Source organism: Oncorhynchus clarkii, chromosome 20 (genome assembly GCF_045791955.1).
Source record: "Oncorhynchus clarkii lewisi isolate Uvic-CL-2024 chromosome 20, UVic_Ocla_1.0, whole genome shotgun sequence".
NCBI lineage: Eukaryota > Metazoa > Chordata > Actinopteri > Salmoniformes > Salmonidae > Oncorhynchus > Oncorhynchus clarkii.
In genome coordinates, this window is record NC_092166.1 from 16,240,246 (window position 1) to 16,255,330 (window position 15,085).

Consider the following 15,085-nt stretch of genomic DNA (forward strand, 5'->3'; position numbering starts at 1 on the left):
CCGATTTCACATGAAGACCAAAAAGATCATCAAGGACAACAACCACTCGAGCCACTGCCTGTTCACCTCGCTATCATCCAGAAGACAAGGTCAGTACAGGTGCCTCAAAGCTGGGACCGAGAGACTGAGAAACAGCTTCTATCTCAAGGCCATCAGACTGCTGAACAGCAATCACGAACTCAGAGAGGCTGCTGCCTACATAAAGACTCAAATCATTGGCCACTTTAGTCACTTTAAACAATGCCACTTTAATAATGTTTACATATCTTACAATACTCATATGTATATACTGTATCTTATACCATCTATTGCATCTTGCCTAAGCTCCTCGGCCATCGCTCATCCATATATCTATATGCACATATTCTTATTCCATCCCTTAGATGTGTGTATTAGGTAGTTGGGGAAATGTTAGATATTAATGCATTGTCGGAAGCATTTCGCTACACTCGCATTAACATCTGCTAATCATGTGTATGTGACCAATAAAATTTGATTTGATTTGTATTCATTCTGCCGATTCTGTTGAAAACATTTCTTAAGCTGTTAAACTCTGACCCCCTCTGGTAGCATTTTCTAAACAAGAGATACTAGTGTATGCTACCCTCATAAAGTAAATTGGACTGTTAGAAATGTAAGAACTATGGAATTCAGAGAACGGTGTCAGAAACAATGTGACTACTACAGAACCCGAAATACAGCTGACCAGATCTTTCACCTAATGGTGGCGCTCTAAACATGCGCAAATTCCCATTGGAACACAGACATCTTAAAAGAGCAGGGCTTGTGCAACCTTTTCTGTCTCACGGGAATGATATACATATGAGGAGAAAGCTGAAGTCTATCCACTGATGTACATACTGTACATCCTCTGTCTTATTCCCAGTTCGTCCACTAGATAGTAGTAGGAGATCACATGTCGCTTGGCCACTTGAAACCAGTTGCGTCTGGTTTTGGTAGTGAGTCACTGTGTAAAAATGGCTGAATGGATTTTCAAGCCTGACATCTTAAAATGACCTTAGCAATCAGGACACAGACAGAAGAAGAAAGTTTTCCAATTGTAAATGAGCTAGCTAAACGGCGCATGCGGAGGATGCATATAAGGTCATGTGGATGGAGAAGGAAATGCATTGCTTTACAATGACCATGAGGGTGTACCCTTTCCATGCGTACTAAATGTTTGCACTTTGGTGACTATGAATATGACCATAGCGCATGATTTATGGCCTTTATGGGAGGGAAGGGAGATTCTTATGACATTACCAGCAGTAAGATTTTAGTTTGATTTCAAAAAAGTCAAGGCCTGTAGCTTTCAAAGGGTATGTCCATTTTTATATTTTCTGATGACAATATTTGGGGAGGGGTACCCACCAAACTCACCGGGCCCTGTACAGGGTCCAAAACAACCTCTCAGACTTAGCAAACAACCGCTCAGAATTAGCAAACAGAATGAAACGGGGATAAACATACCTGAATTTGTCCAATAGGAACTCTCGTTGGCAAAGATTGGACCAATGATTACACCTTAGATCAGCTAGATGCAGGCAAGAGTGTGCAAGGCGGTATTGAATGTGTCACTGTCACCGTGATAACAAAAAAAATTATCTCAACCTGTAAACGTTCATTCACAAGCTAGGTTGTAGCAACCTCATGATGGGTATAGGGAAAATTAAAGTATCATGTATACTGAACAAAAATGCAAACGCAACATAAAACAATTTCAAAGATTTTACTGAGTTACAGTACATATGAGGAAATCAGTCAGTTGAAATAAATTAATTAGGCCCTAATCCATGGGTTTCACATGACTGGGAATACAGATATACATCTGTTGGTCACAGACAGATAGCTTTAAAAAAAAATGGGCCTCAGTATCTCGTCACGGTATTTTTGTGCATTCTAATTGCCATTGATAAAATGCAATTGTGTTCATTGTCATAGCTTATGCCTGCCCATACCATAACCCACTGTTCACAATGTTGACTTCAGAAAACCGCTCACCCACACGACGCCATACAAATGGTATGTGTATATGTGGCCGGTTGGATGTACTTCCAAATTCTCTAAAATTACATTGGAGGCGGCTTATGGTAGATAAATGAACATTCAATTCTCTGGAAAAAACACAGGACCAACACTTTACATAGTGTTTATATTTTTGGTGTTGCATGGAGTTGGGTAAATGGAATTTGAATGAGTTATCCAATATGCTGGAATAGAAAGATATTATCATCCTCCCTGATCTTAAATGACACCAACCGCCACTGGTCCTTATTACATACAGTGTTGTGTCCTGTACAATTGCAATACTGTCCGGGAGGCTGTCTTGTGATTCTATTACATCCACCTTTAACAAGTTACTCTAAATAAATATAGAAATTGTTCCGTCTGACCTGTGCCTATAAATTAATGTACTATGCCATAGTCATGTCTCAACAGACTATGCAGGCTTTAAGTCCAACCCCATTTTAACATACCTGATGAAGCTCGATGAGCCGCTGATTAAGTAGGATCATGCTGTGCATTCAGCAGGGTTGGAGTGAAGGTCTGCAGGGTTGGAGTGAAGGTCTGCACGCCCAGTTAGAGCTCCAGGCCACCCCTGCCATAGACTGGCCTGAACTCTGCATGAGGAAGACATCCATAGCCATGCACTGCCCACTGGTGGCCAACATACATGACCAATCTATACTTAATTATGTACTGGTGCGATGAGTGGTTTGTAAAAACGGTCATAAATGTATACATACAGGATATTTAATGTACCCGTTTTACAATGTTCACACAGACATCACTTGAGTTATGCATGCCTTTACCATTCAAACCACTGACAAAATAAACTGACAAACACATTTATCGACGCCATGGTAACAAAAGATTTCTTTATTCAGTGGATATGTACAGCATGTCCCAGCATGAAAAGAGCCAGTTCCATAACCTACTTTAAGATGGGGGGGTTTCTTATACAAGCGCTCAAATTAATTATGAGAGAAAACAATATGACGTACAACAGGTGTGCTTCGGTACAGATGTCTAAAACCCACGGGGAGCCAGAACTCAGTAGATCGGCTCACTGTTTAAAGTGGTGGGGGGGGGGGGGGGTACAAATCCAAAAACAAAGAGCCCCAAAAATATGCTGGTAAAACTCAAGCAGCTGTACATGTGGGTTACAAGGTAATGATTCAGCCTTGGTACTCTCTGCAACAACAACAAATGATAGTTTCCAAATAAATCTTCAAAAGGGTGCCTAGAGGCAGAAAATCCATACATTGAAATGTGGAGGCAAAAATATTTTAAAAACAAACTAACAGCAGCATATCAGTTTGAAATGAAATTAAAATGGTCTGCTTTGGGACATTACCAGGACCTGTTAGCTGATTGATCCAAGTCTTAATGGAGGGAAGAAATGTGGTGTTTGTGTGTTACAATGTAGAGAAGAAATGTCAATCATTTTGTCATAGTGATGTTTGTGTTGTCTAAATGCGTGTCCGAATACATTTGTGATCCTAAACTTAGCTTGACACAAGTGAGAATGTCAAATTGCTATTTGTTGCGTAAGCGATTAGAAAACATAAAATAGACCTTAAAATACATAGTGACAAATCTAATGACCTTAATAAAAGACCCTAACATTTGGCTTAAGATGGAGAATACAAACAGAGGGAAAATAATCAAAAGAGATTAACCCCTTGATTACAAGCTCCAATCATAAACGGACCAACTAGAAGGACACCATGTACCACAGGGTGTGGAGAGACTGAGGACAACAGTGATCCATCTTACAAACATGATACAAACACAAGAAAACAGACGTCATTGCGACTTATCAGTCCTTATTGCCTTGGGTGGGGGGCCCTCCTCCTCCCTCCCTCTCGTTACTGTGGCTGCATCTCAAACGGAACCCTAATGACACCGTATTCCTCTTCTAACGCACTACTTTTGAGAACAGCCCCATAGGGGAACTACATAGGGCTCTGGTCAAAAGTAGGGCAGCACACAGAGAATAGGGTTCCATTTGAGACCAGGACGATGATAATACCATCTTAAAAACCAACACCTAAGAAGATCATTCTTGGACTTTGGCCACTTCAAAGTTGACCGCCAGTTTCCTGTGTTTCCTCTTGGAGGCAGAGCTGGGGGTGTGGCCATGGCCTGGGGTGGGGTTCTGGCGTGGCGTCTGTGGCGTGGAGGGGGTCCCAGCCATCTCAGGGGGGTCCTGGGCGGTCTTTAGGGGTGTGATGGGGGCTGCAGGGGGTGCTGAGGGTGCTGGGGATTGGGAGGGTTGGGAGTCAGACTGGGCTTTGTTACATGGGGCTTGGTTCCTCGCCGTGTGAGCCGCATTGTAGAACTCTTGTGGCTTCTTGCCTGATGACACGCGCTTCTTAGTCACCTGACAGAGGTTAGAATTTAGAGGTTAGAATTGTGTGGGAACACACACACACAGTTAATAATCAAAAACTGTGTTAACCGTAGAAACAGGTTCTGGTGCTCCTACCTGCAGGGGGACAAACTGGTTGTGTGAGCCGATGGGGACGGAGGGTGCCTGAGGCCGGGCGCCAGGGAAGGTGCCCCCGTAGAAGGGCTGTCCCTGGTGGGGAGGGAGGGGCATGCCCCAGTGGAGAGGACCATACCCCCGAGGAGGGATTAACAGACCACCTGGAGGGAGAGGGAGAAAGGGTTAGGTTCACATCCAGTATTCCTAAGTATTATAACTGCACCCAGAGAGGTCGTACTGTTACAGTCTACTTTAGTATCAATATAGACGCCACACATGACGGCAGGTCTCACCCGATTGGCCGAATACGTTAGGCATGGGTCCCATGGACGGTCCTCTTATCTGGCTGACCCCGGAGAACAGAGGCGGAGGCATGGGAAACCCAGAACCCACCGAATTCTACAGGAGACAGAGAGGATAAAACACAGAAGTATAGGAGACATTAGTAAAATACATACACACAATAAAATAAGAAACAGACAGTTTGGCATGCAAACACACACACACAGATCGTGCAGAAGTACAGTAGGGACACACACCACACTCACAAGGCGCTGCAGGGCGAAGAGAGCTGCCTTCTCTTTGGCTTCGTTCTCAGAGTGACTCTGAGGACCGTGGACAAGCAGACCACTGGAGAGCTTCACCTGGCACACCATCAAACCCTGAGAGAGACAGGAAGACAGATAATGGAGGTGGACTTAGACAGAAAACAACTGGGAAACAGAGAGATACTGTAGGGACGTTGCTAAAGGATGTGCCCACAATCTGTGTGTTCCTGCTTCATGCATGTGTGTGTGCCTCACCTGTCTGCTGCGTATGAAGGTGAAGTCGGGGGGGGCCATGCCCAGACCTACACAGATCCTAGCCAGCTCTGAGGCCACACTGGGACCCATGGAGGAGGGCTGGTGGGCCTGCAGGGGAGGGACTGCTGCTGTGGATACAGGTGACACTAAGTCTCCCATCCTCGCAGCTGAGACAGGCAGAGGGCGGAGATGGAGAGGATGAGGGTAGAAGGAGAGAGAGGGGGTGAAAAGAGAGGAGGGTGTGCGATATGGGGAGAGGTAGAAGGAGGGAGAAACGACAGTTGAAAGGAAAGATGGGTAAGGACGAGAAGGGGAATGATGAAAAAGTGGTTTAATATTTGTATTATCTCCACTAAATCCCACAATAGCTCCACAACTACATGTTTACACCTAAACATGTAGTTAACCCTGTATTTCCACTCACCCAGTTTCTTGGTGGCTCTTCTCCTGTTCTGCTGCTGTGTGTTGGAGGAGGAGAGACTAGTGGAGTCCGGGGCAGAGCCAATGTTCAGCATCTCCTTCAGGGCCAGAGTTCCCTTCTACACACAGGAGAACAACCAATCACAATTAGTCTACAACAAACCACAAGGAATGAGCAGATAAATGTAATTGAAGAGTTTGATGTGGGCCCTGAGTGCACTATAACAGAACACCAACCAGTGACTGTACTAGTCTAGTACCCACCATAGCGAATGACTGCGGAGACAGCGGCTCCTCCGATTGACTCGTTGGCTCGTTGCCCTTAGTGATCTTCAGGTTGGCGATCAACTCCTCAAACTCTGTCTGCTGGAGACAGGTGGGTAAGACTGTGTGTGTGTGTGTGTGTGTGTGTGTGTGTGTGTGTGTGTGTGTGTGTGTGTGTGTGTGTGTGTGTGTGTACCTTCTTTGTGGCGTTCTGAGCGGGAAACAGAGTGTTGACATCTTCATTTCTCTTCAGCAGTCTGATACTTCCTGCTGGACCCTATAAAACAACATGAAGTTTTACACACACACACACACACACACACACACACACACGTTGTATCACTCTCTCTTTCCCAGACACACATATCTCTTACACACCTCATTTCCCTTCACAGAACTCACACACTGACATCTTTCAACAATAAAAAATAAGAAAAATCTCAACTCCCTCCATCTCCCGACAAAATCAAAATGTTATTTCATCTTCACTCATCTGGATTTGTTTGACTAAACTAACAACTTAGTCTACACACAGCCTTGTAATAAACCCTACACACAGCCCTGTAATAAACCCTACACACAGGCCTGTAATAAACCCTACACACAGCCTTGTAATAAACCGTACACACAGCCTTGTAATAAACCCTACACACAGCCTTGTAATAAACCCTACACACAGCCTTGTAATAAACCCTACACACAGCCTTGTAATAAACCCTACACACAGCCTTGTAATAAACCCTACACACAGCCCTGTAATAAACCCTACACACAGCCCTGTAATAAAACCCTACACACAGCCCTGTAATAAAACCCTACACACAGCCCTGTAATAAAACCCTACACACAGCCCTGTAATAAAACCCTACACACAGCCCTGTAATAAACCCTACACACAGCCCTGTAATAAAACCCTACACACAGCCTTGTAATAAACCCTACACACAGCCTTGTAATAAACCCTACACACAGCCTTGTAATAAAACCCTACACACAGCCCTGTAATAAAACCCTACACACAGCCCTGTAATAAACTCTACACACAGCCTTGTAATAAACCCTACACACAGCCCTGTAATAAACCCTACACACAACCCTGTAATAAAACCCTACACACAGCCTTGTAATAAACCCTACACACAGCCTTGTAATAAACCCTACACACAGCCTTGTAATAAACCCTACACACAGCCTTGTAATAAACCCTACACACAGCCTTGTAATAAACCCTACACACAGCCTTGTAATAAACCCTACAAACAGCCTTGTAATAAACCCTACACACAGCCTTGTAATAAAACCCTACACACAGCCTTGTAATAAACCCTACACACAGCCTTGTAATAAACCCTACACACAGCCTTGTAATAAACCCTACACACAGCCTTGTAATAAACCCTACACACAGCCTTGTAATAAACCCTACACACAGCCTTGTAATAAACCCTACACACAGCCTTGTAATAAACCCTACACACAGCCTTGTAATAAACCCTACACACAGCCTTGTAATAAAACCCTACACACAGCCCTGTAATAAAACCCTACACACAGCCTTGTAATAAAACCTGACACACAGCCCTGTAATAAAACCTGACACACAGCCCTGTAATTAACCCTACACACAGCCTTGTAATAAACCCTACACACAGCCCTGTAATAAAACCCTACACACAGCCCTGTAATAAAACCCTACACACAGCCCTGTAATAAAACCCTACACACAGCCCTGTAATAAAACCCTACACACAGCCCTGTAATAAACCCTACACACAGCCCTGTAATTAACCCTACACACAGCCTTGTAATAAACCCTAAACACAGCCCTGTAATAAACCCTACACACAGCCCTGTAATAAAACCCTACACACAGCCCTGTAATAAAACCCTACACACAGCCCTGTAATAAAACCCTGCACACAGCCCTGTAATAAACCCTACACACAGCCCTGTAATAAAACCCTACACACAGCCTTGTAATAAAACCCTACACACAGCCTTGTAATAAACCCTACACACAGCCTTGTAATAAACCCTACACACAGCCCTGTAATAAAATCCTACACACAGCCTTGTAATAAAACCCTACACACAGCCTTGTAATAAAACCCTACACACAGCCTTGTAATAAACCCTACACACAGCCTTGTAATAAACCCTACACACAGCCTTGTAATAAACCCTACACACAGCCTTGTAATAAACCCTACACACAGCCTTGTAATAAACCCTATACACAGCCTTGTAATAAAACCCTACACACAGCCCTGTAATAAAACCCTACACACAGCCTTGTAATAAACCCTACACACAGCCCTGTAATAAAACCTGACACACAGCCCTGTAATTAACCCTACACACAGCCTTGTAATAAACCCTATACACAGCCCTGTAATAAAACCCTACACACAGCCCTGTAATAAAACCCTACACACAGCCCTGTAATAAAACCCTACACACAGCCCTGTAATAAAACCCTGCACACAGCCCTGTAATAAACCCTACACACAGCCTTGTAATAAACCCTACACACAGCCCTGTAATAAACCCTACACACAGCCCTGTAATAAAACCCTACACACAGCCCTGTAATAAAACCCTACACACAGCCCTGTAATAAAACCCTGCACACAGCCCTGTAATAAAACCCTACACACAGCCCTGTAATAAAACCCTGCACACAGCCCTGTAATAAACCCTACACACAGCCCTGTAATAAAACCCTACACACAGCCCTGTAATAAAACCCTGCACACAGCCCTGTAATAAACCCTACACACAGCCCTGTAATAAAACCCTACACACAGCCTTGTAATAAACCCTACACACAGCCTTGTAATAAACCCTACACACAGCCTTGTAATAAACCCTACACACAGCCTTGTAATAAACCCTACACACAGCCTTGTAATAAACCCTACACACAGCCTTGTAATAAACCCTACACACAGCCCTGTAATAAACCCTACACACAGCCTTGTAATAAACCCTACACACAGCCCTGTAATAAACCCTACACACAGCCTTGTAATAAACCCTACACACAGCCCTGTAATAAAACCCTACACACAGCCCTGTAATAAAACCCTACACACAGCCTTGTAATAAACCCTACACACAGCATTGTAATAAAACCCTACACACAGCCTTGTAATAAACCCTACACACAGCCTTGTAATAAACCCTACACACAGCCTTGTAATAAACCCTACACACAGCCTTGTAATAAACCCTACACACAGCCTTGTAATAAAACCCTACACACAGCCTTGTAATAAAACCCTACACACAGCCTTGTAATAAACCCTACACACAGCCTTGTAATAAACCCTACACACAGCCTTGTAATAAACCCTACACACAGCCTTGTAATAAACCCTACACACAGCCTTGTAATAAACCCTACACACAGCCTTGTAATAAAACCCTACACACAGCCCTGTAATAAAACCCTACACACAGCCTTGTAATAAACCCTACACACAGCCCTGTAATAAAACCTGACACACAGCCCTGTAATTAACCCTACACACAGCCTTGTAATAAACCCTATACACAGCCCTGTAATAAAACCCTACACACAGCCCTGTAATAAAACCCTACACACAGCCCTGTAATAAAACCCTACACACAGCCCTGTAATAAAACCCTGCACACAGCCCTGTAATAAACCCTACACACAGCCCTGTAATTAACCCTACACACAGCCTTGTAATAAAACCCTACACACAGCCCTGTAATAAAACCCTACACACAGCCCTGTAATAAAACCCTGCACACAGCCCTGTAATAAACCCTACACACAGCCCTGTAATAAAACCCTACACACAGCCCTGTAATAAAACCCTGCACACAGCCCTGTAATAAACCCTACACACAGCCCTGTAATAAAACCCTACACACAGCCTTGTAATAAAACCCTACACACAGCCTTGTAATAAAACCCTACACACAGCCTTGTAATAAACCCTACACACAGCCTTGTAATAAACCCTACACACAGCCTTGTAATAAACCCTACACACAGCCCTGTAATAAACCCTACACACAGCCTTCTAATAAACCCTACACACAGCCCTGTAATAAACCCTACACACAGCCTTGTAATAAACCCTACACACAGCCCTGTAATAAAACCCTACACACAGCCCTGTAATAAAACCCTACACACAGCCCTGTAATAAACCCTACACACAGCATTGTAATAAAACCCTACACACAGCCTTGTAATAAACCCTACACACAGCCTTGTAATAAACCCTACACACAGCCTTGTAATAAACCCTACACACAGCCTTGTAATAAACCCTACACACAGCCTTGTAATAAACCCTACACACAGCCTTGTAATAAAACCCTACACACAGCCTTGTAATAAAACCCTACACACGGCCTTGTAATAAACCCTACACACGGCCTTGTAATAAAACCCTACACACGGCCTTGTAATAAAACCCTACACACGGCCTTGTAATAAAACCCTACACACGGCCTTGTAATAAAACCCTACACACGGCCTTGTAATAAACCCTACACACGGCCTTGTAATAAAACCCTACACACGGCCTTGTAATAAAACCCTACACACGGCCTTGTAATAAAACCCTACACACGGCCTTGTAATAAAACCCTACACACAGCCTTGTAATAAACCCTACACACGGCCTTGTAATAAACCCTACACACGGCCTTGTAATAAAACCCTACACACAGCCTTGTAATAAAACCCTACCCACAGCCTTGTAATAAACCCTACACAAAGCCTTGTAATAAAACCCTACACACAGCCTTGTAATAAAACCCTACACACAGCCTTGTAATAAACCCTACACAAAACCTTGTAATAAAACCCTACACACAGCCTTGTAATAAAACCCTACACACAGCCTTGTAATAAACCCTACACACAGCCTTGTAACAAAACCCTACACACAGCCTTGTAATAAACCCTACACACAGCCCTGTAATAAACCCTACACACAGCCTTGTAATAAACCCTACACACAGCCTTGTAATAAAACCCTACACACAGCCCTGTAATAAAATCCTACACACAGCCCTGTAATAAAATCCTACACACAGCCCTGTAATAAAATCCTACACACAGCCTTGTAATAAACCCTACACACAGCCTTGTAATAAACCCTACACACAGCCTTGTAATAAAACCCTACACACAGCCTTGTAATAAAACCCTACACACAGCCTTGTAATAAAACCCTACACACAGCCTTGTAATAAACCCTACACACAGCCCTGTAATAAAACCCTACACACAGCCCTGTAATAAACCCTACACACAGCCTTGTAATAAACCCTACACACAGCCCTGTAATAAACCCTACACACAGCCCTGTAATAAAACCCTACACACAGCCCTGTAATAAAACCCTACACACAGCCCTGTAATAAACCCTACACACAGCCTTGTAATAAACCCTACACACAGCCCTGTAATAAACCCTACACACAGCCTTGTAATAAAACCCTACACACAGCCCTGTAATAAAACCCTACACACAGCCCTGTAATAAACTCTACACACAGCCTTGTAATAAACCCTACACACAGCCCTGTAATAAACCCTACACACAACCCTGTAATAAAACCCTACACACAGCCTTGTAATAAACCCTACACACAGCCTTGTAATAAACCCTACACACAGCCTTGTAATAAACCCTACACACAGCCTTGTAATAAACCCTACAAACAGCCTTGTAATAAACCCTACACACAGCCTTGTAATAAAACCCTACACACAGCCTTGTAATAAACCCTACACACAGCCTTGTAATAAACCCTACACACAGCCTTGTAATAAACCCTACACACAGCCTTGTAATAAACCCTACACACAGCCTTGTAATAAACCCTACACACAGCCTTGTAATAAACCCTACACACAGCCTTGTAATAAACCCTACACACAGCCCTGTAATAAACCCTGCACACAGCCCTGTAATAAACCCTACACACAGCCCTGTAATTAACCCTACACAGAGCCTTGTAATAAACCCTACACACAGCCCTGTAATAAACCCTACACACAGCCCTGTAATAAAACCCTACACACAGCCCTGTATTAAAACCCTACACACAGCCCTGTAATAAAACCGTGCAGACAGCCCTGTAATAAACCCTACACACAGCCTTGTAATAAAACCCTACACACAGCCTTGTAATAAAACCCTACACACAGCCTTGTAATAAACCCTACACACAGCCTTGTAATAAACCCTACACACAGCCTTGTAATAAACCCTACACACAGCCTTGTAATAAACCCTACACACAGCCTTGTAATGAACCCTACAAACAGCCTTGTAATAAACCCTACACACAGCCTTGTAATAAAACCCTACACACAGCCTTGTAATAAACCCTACACACAGCCTTGTAATAAACCCTACACACAGCCTTGTAATAAACCCTACACACAGCCCTGTAATAAACCCTACACACAGCCCTGTAATAAAACCCTACACACTGCCCTGTAATAAAACCCTACACACAGCCCTGTAATAAAACCCTGCACACAGCCCTGTAATAAACCCTACACACAGCCCTGTAATAAAACCCTACACACAGCCTTGTAATAAAACCCTACACACAGCCTTGTAATAAACCCTACACACAGCCTTGTAATAAACCCTACACACAGCCCTGTAATAAACCCTACACACAGCCCTGTAATAAACCCTACACACAGCCTTGTAATAAACCCTACACACAGCCCTGTAATAAACCCTACACACAGCCTTGTAATAAACCCTACACACAGCCCTGTAATAAAACCCTACACACAGCCCTGTAATAAAACCCTACACACAGCCTTGTAATAGACCCTACACACAGCCTTGTAATAAACCCTACACACAGCCTTGTAATAAACCCTACACACAGCCTTGTAACAAAACCCTACACACAGCCTTGTAATAAACCCTACACACAGCCCTGTAATAAACCCTACACACAGCCCTGTAATAAACCCTACACACAGCCTTGTAATAAAACCCTACACACAGCCCTGTAATAAACCCTACACACAGCCCTGTAATAAAATCCTACACACAGCCCTGTAATAAAATCCTACACACAGCCTTGTAATAAACCCTACACACAGCCTTGTAATAAACCCTACACACAGCCTTGTAATAAAACCCTACACACAGCCTTGTAATAAAACCCTATACACAGCCTTGTAATAAAACCCTACACACAGCCTTGTAATAAACCCTACACACAGCCTTGTAATAAACCCTACACACAGCCTTGTAATAAAACCCTACACACAGCCCTGTAATAAACCCTACACACAGCCTTGTAATAAACCCTACACACAGCCCTGTAATAAACCCTACACACAGCCCTGTAATAAAATCCTACACACAGCCTTGTAATAAACCCTACACACAGCCTTGTAATAAACCCTACACACAGCCTTGTAATAAAACCCTACACACAGCCTTGTAATAAAACCCTACACACAGCCTTGTAATAAAACCCTACACACAGCCTTGTAATAAACCCTACACACAGCCCTGTAATAAAACCCTACACACAGCCCTGTAATAAACCCTACACACAGCCCTGTAATAAACCCTACACACAGCCTTGTAATAAACCCTACACACAGCCCTGTAATAAAACCTACACACAGCCCTGTAATAAAACCCTACACACAGCCCTGTAATAAAACCCTACACACAGCCCTGTAATAAAACCCTACACACAGCCCTGTAATAAAACCCTACACACAGCCCTGTAATAAAACCCTACACACAGCCTTGTAATAAACCCCTACACACAGCCTTGTAATAAACCCTACACACAGCCTTGTAATAAAACCCTACACACAGCCCTGTAATAAAACCCTACACACAGCCCTGTAATAAACCCTACACACAGCCCTGTAATAAACCCTACACACAGCCCTGTAATAAACCCTACACACAGCCCTGTAATAAACCCTACACACAGCCTTGTAATAAACCCTACACACAGCCCTGTAATAAACCCTACACACAGCCCTGTAATAAACCCTACGCACAGCAATCAGCTTTCACAAAGTACATTTTATTGACTAGTTTCATTTCATTTGTAGTCCTGACTCCACTGGCTAAGCTGCCTGCTGAGGATGAGAACCCTGGTCACTGTCTGCTATTGGTCTACAGCTGGAGGTGATGATGGGAGCTAAAGTAAGGACCAAAGAGACGTGGTTCAATGTTTAGGAATGTGTATGGTTCAAAGGTTATGGATGTAGGTGCATAAGGGTTCAAAGGTTAGAATGAAATGGTGATTTACAGGTTTGGGGGGTTGTTGTTGTTGACTCTGGGGTTGGTTCCTGCCCTGTTGCCTCTGGAACTGCCCTTCCTGTCCGGGAGACCCTGGACCCCAGGCAGAATTACACGCCTGGGGACAGACACACACAGAGATGTACAATAGCTTTAGTCACACACAAACAAAAACAACAAACACTGCTACACTCACAATGTGAGTATGGTAACACTTCACATTGACACTGGTACAGACACACTTATGAATGGACTCACATTGTTTTGTTGCCAGTGGGCTGGTGGTTTCTGGGGCATTCCAGAACTCTGCAGAGACTGCCACACATTACTGAACTCCTCATCTTTACCCTGCACTCACAGGGAGATTGATGTTACACACTCTACTACAGAGAAATGTGGCATTGTAGAGAAAAACTCAAACACAGAGAGAGCGAGCCAGAGAGGAGAGAGAACAAACACAGAGAGAGCTAGCCAGAGAGGAGAGAGAACAAACACAGAGAGAGAGAGCCAGAGAGGAGAGAGAACAAACACAGGCTTACCTTCGGCTGGTGTTTCTGGCTGAGGGCATTGTGGTGCACATTTTTGTTCCCCTGAGTGTCTGCCCTGAGAATGTTTTGTCTGCCGTTCTGCTGCTGAGAGAAACAGAGACAGAGACGGAGGGAGGGAGAGAGAGAGGGAGAGAGACAGACAGAGGGTGGGGAGGGAGAGACATAGGGAGGGAGGGAGAGAGAGACAGACACAGAGGGAGACAGAGGGCGGGAGAGACGGAGGGAGGGAGGGAGAGAGAAGGGGAGAGACATATGGAGGGA

General features: G+C 43.9%; 1 protein-coding gene across 8 annotated transcripts in view; it reads right to left on the bottom strand.

The window, feature by feature from the left end:
- Positions 1–2,848: 2,848 nt before the first annotated feature.
- LOC139376009 (5'-3' exoribonuclease 1) overlaps positions 2,849–15,085 on the bottom strand; it is a 46,406-nt gene continuing 34,169 nt past the window's right edge. The window contains exons 31-41 of one of the 8 annotated variants that reach the window (XM_071118048.1): positions 14,816–14,905; positions 14,535–14,624; positions 14,287–14,394; positions 6,176–6,256; positions 5,980–6,081; positions 5,720–5,834; positions 5,296–5,462; positions 5,041–5,154; positions 4,786–4,891; positions 4,493–4,653; positions 2,849–4,387 (exon numbers count right to left, since the gene is read on the bottom strand). In XM_071118048.1, the coding sequence (XP_070974149.1) occupies positions 4,064–4,387; positions 4,493–4,653; positions 4,786–4,891; positions 5,041–5,154; positions 5,296–5,462; positions 5,720–5,834; positions 5,980–6,081; positions 6,176–6,256; positions 14,287–14,394; positions 14,535–14,624; positions 14,816–14,905 (1,458 nt within the window). In that variant the 3' untranslated portion in view covers positions 2,849–4,063. Of the gene's footprint in view, positions 4,388–4,492; positions 4,654–4,785; positions 4,892–5,031; positions 5,155–5,295; positions 5,463–5,719; positions 5,835–5,979; positions 6,082–6,175; positions 6,257–14,286; positions 14,395–14,534; positions 14,625–14,815; positions 14,909–15,085 lie in introns of all 8 variants that reach the window. The other 7 variants (XM_071118050.1, XM_071118049.1, XM_071118047.1 and 4 more) reach the window with 7 other exon arrangements.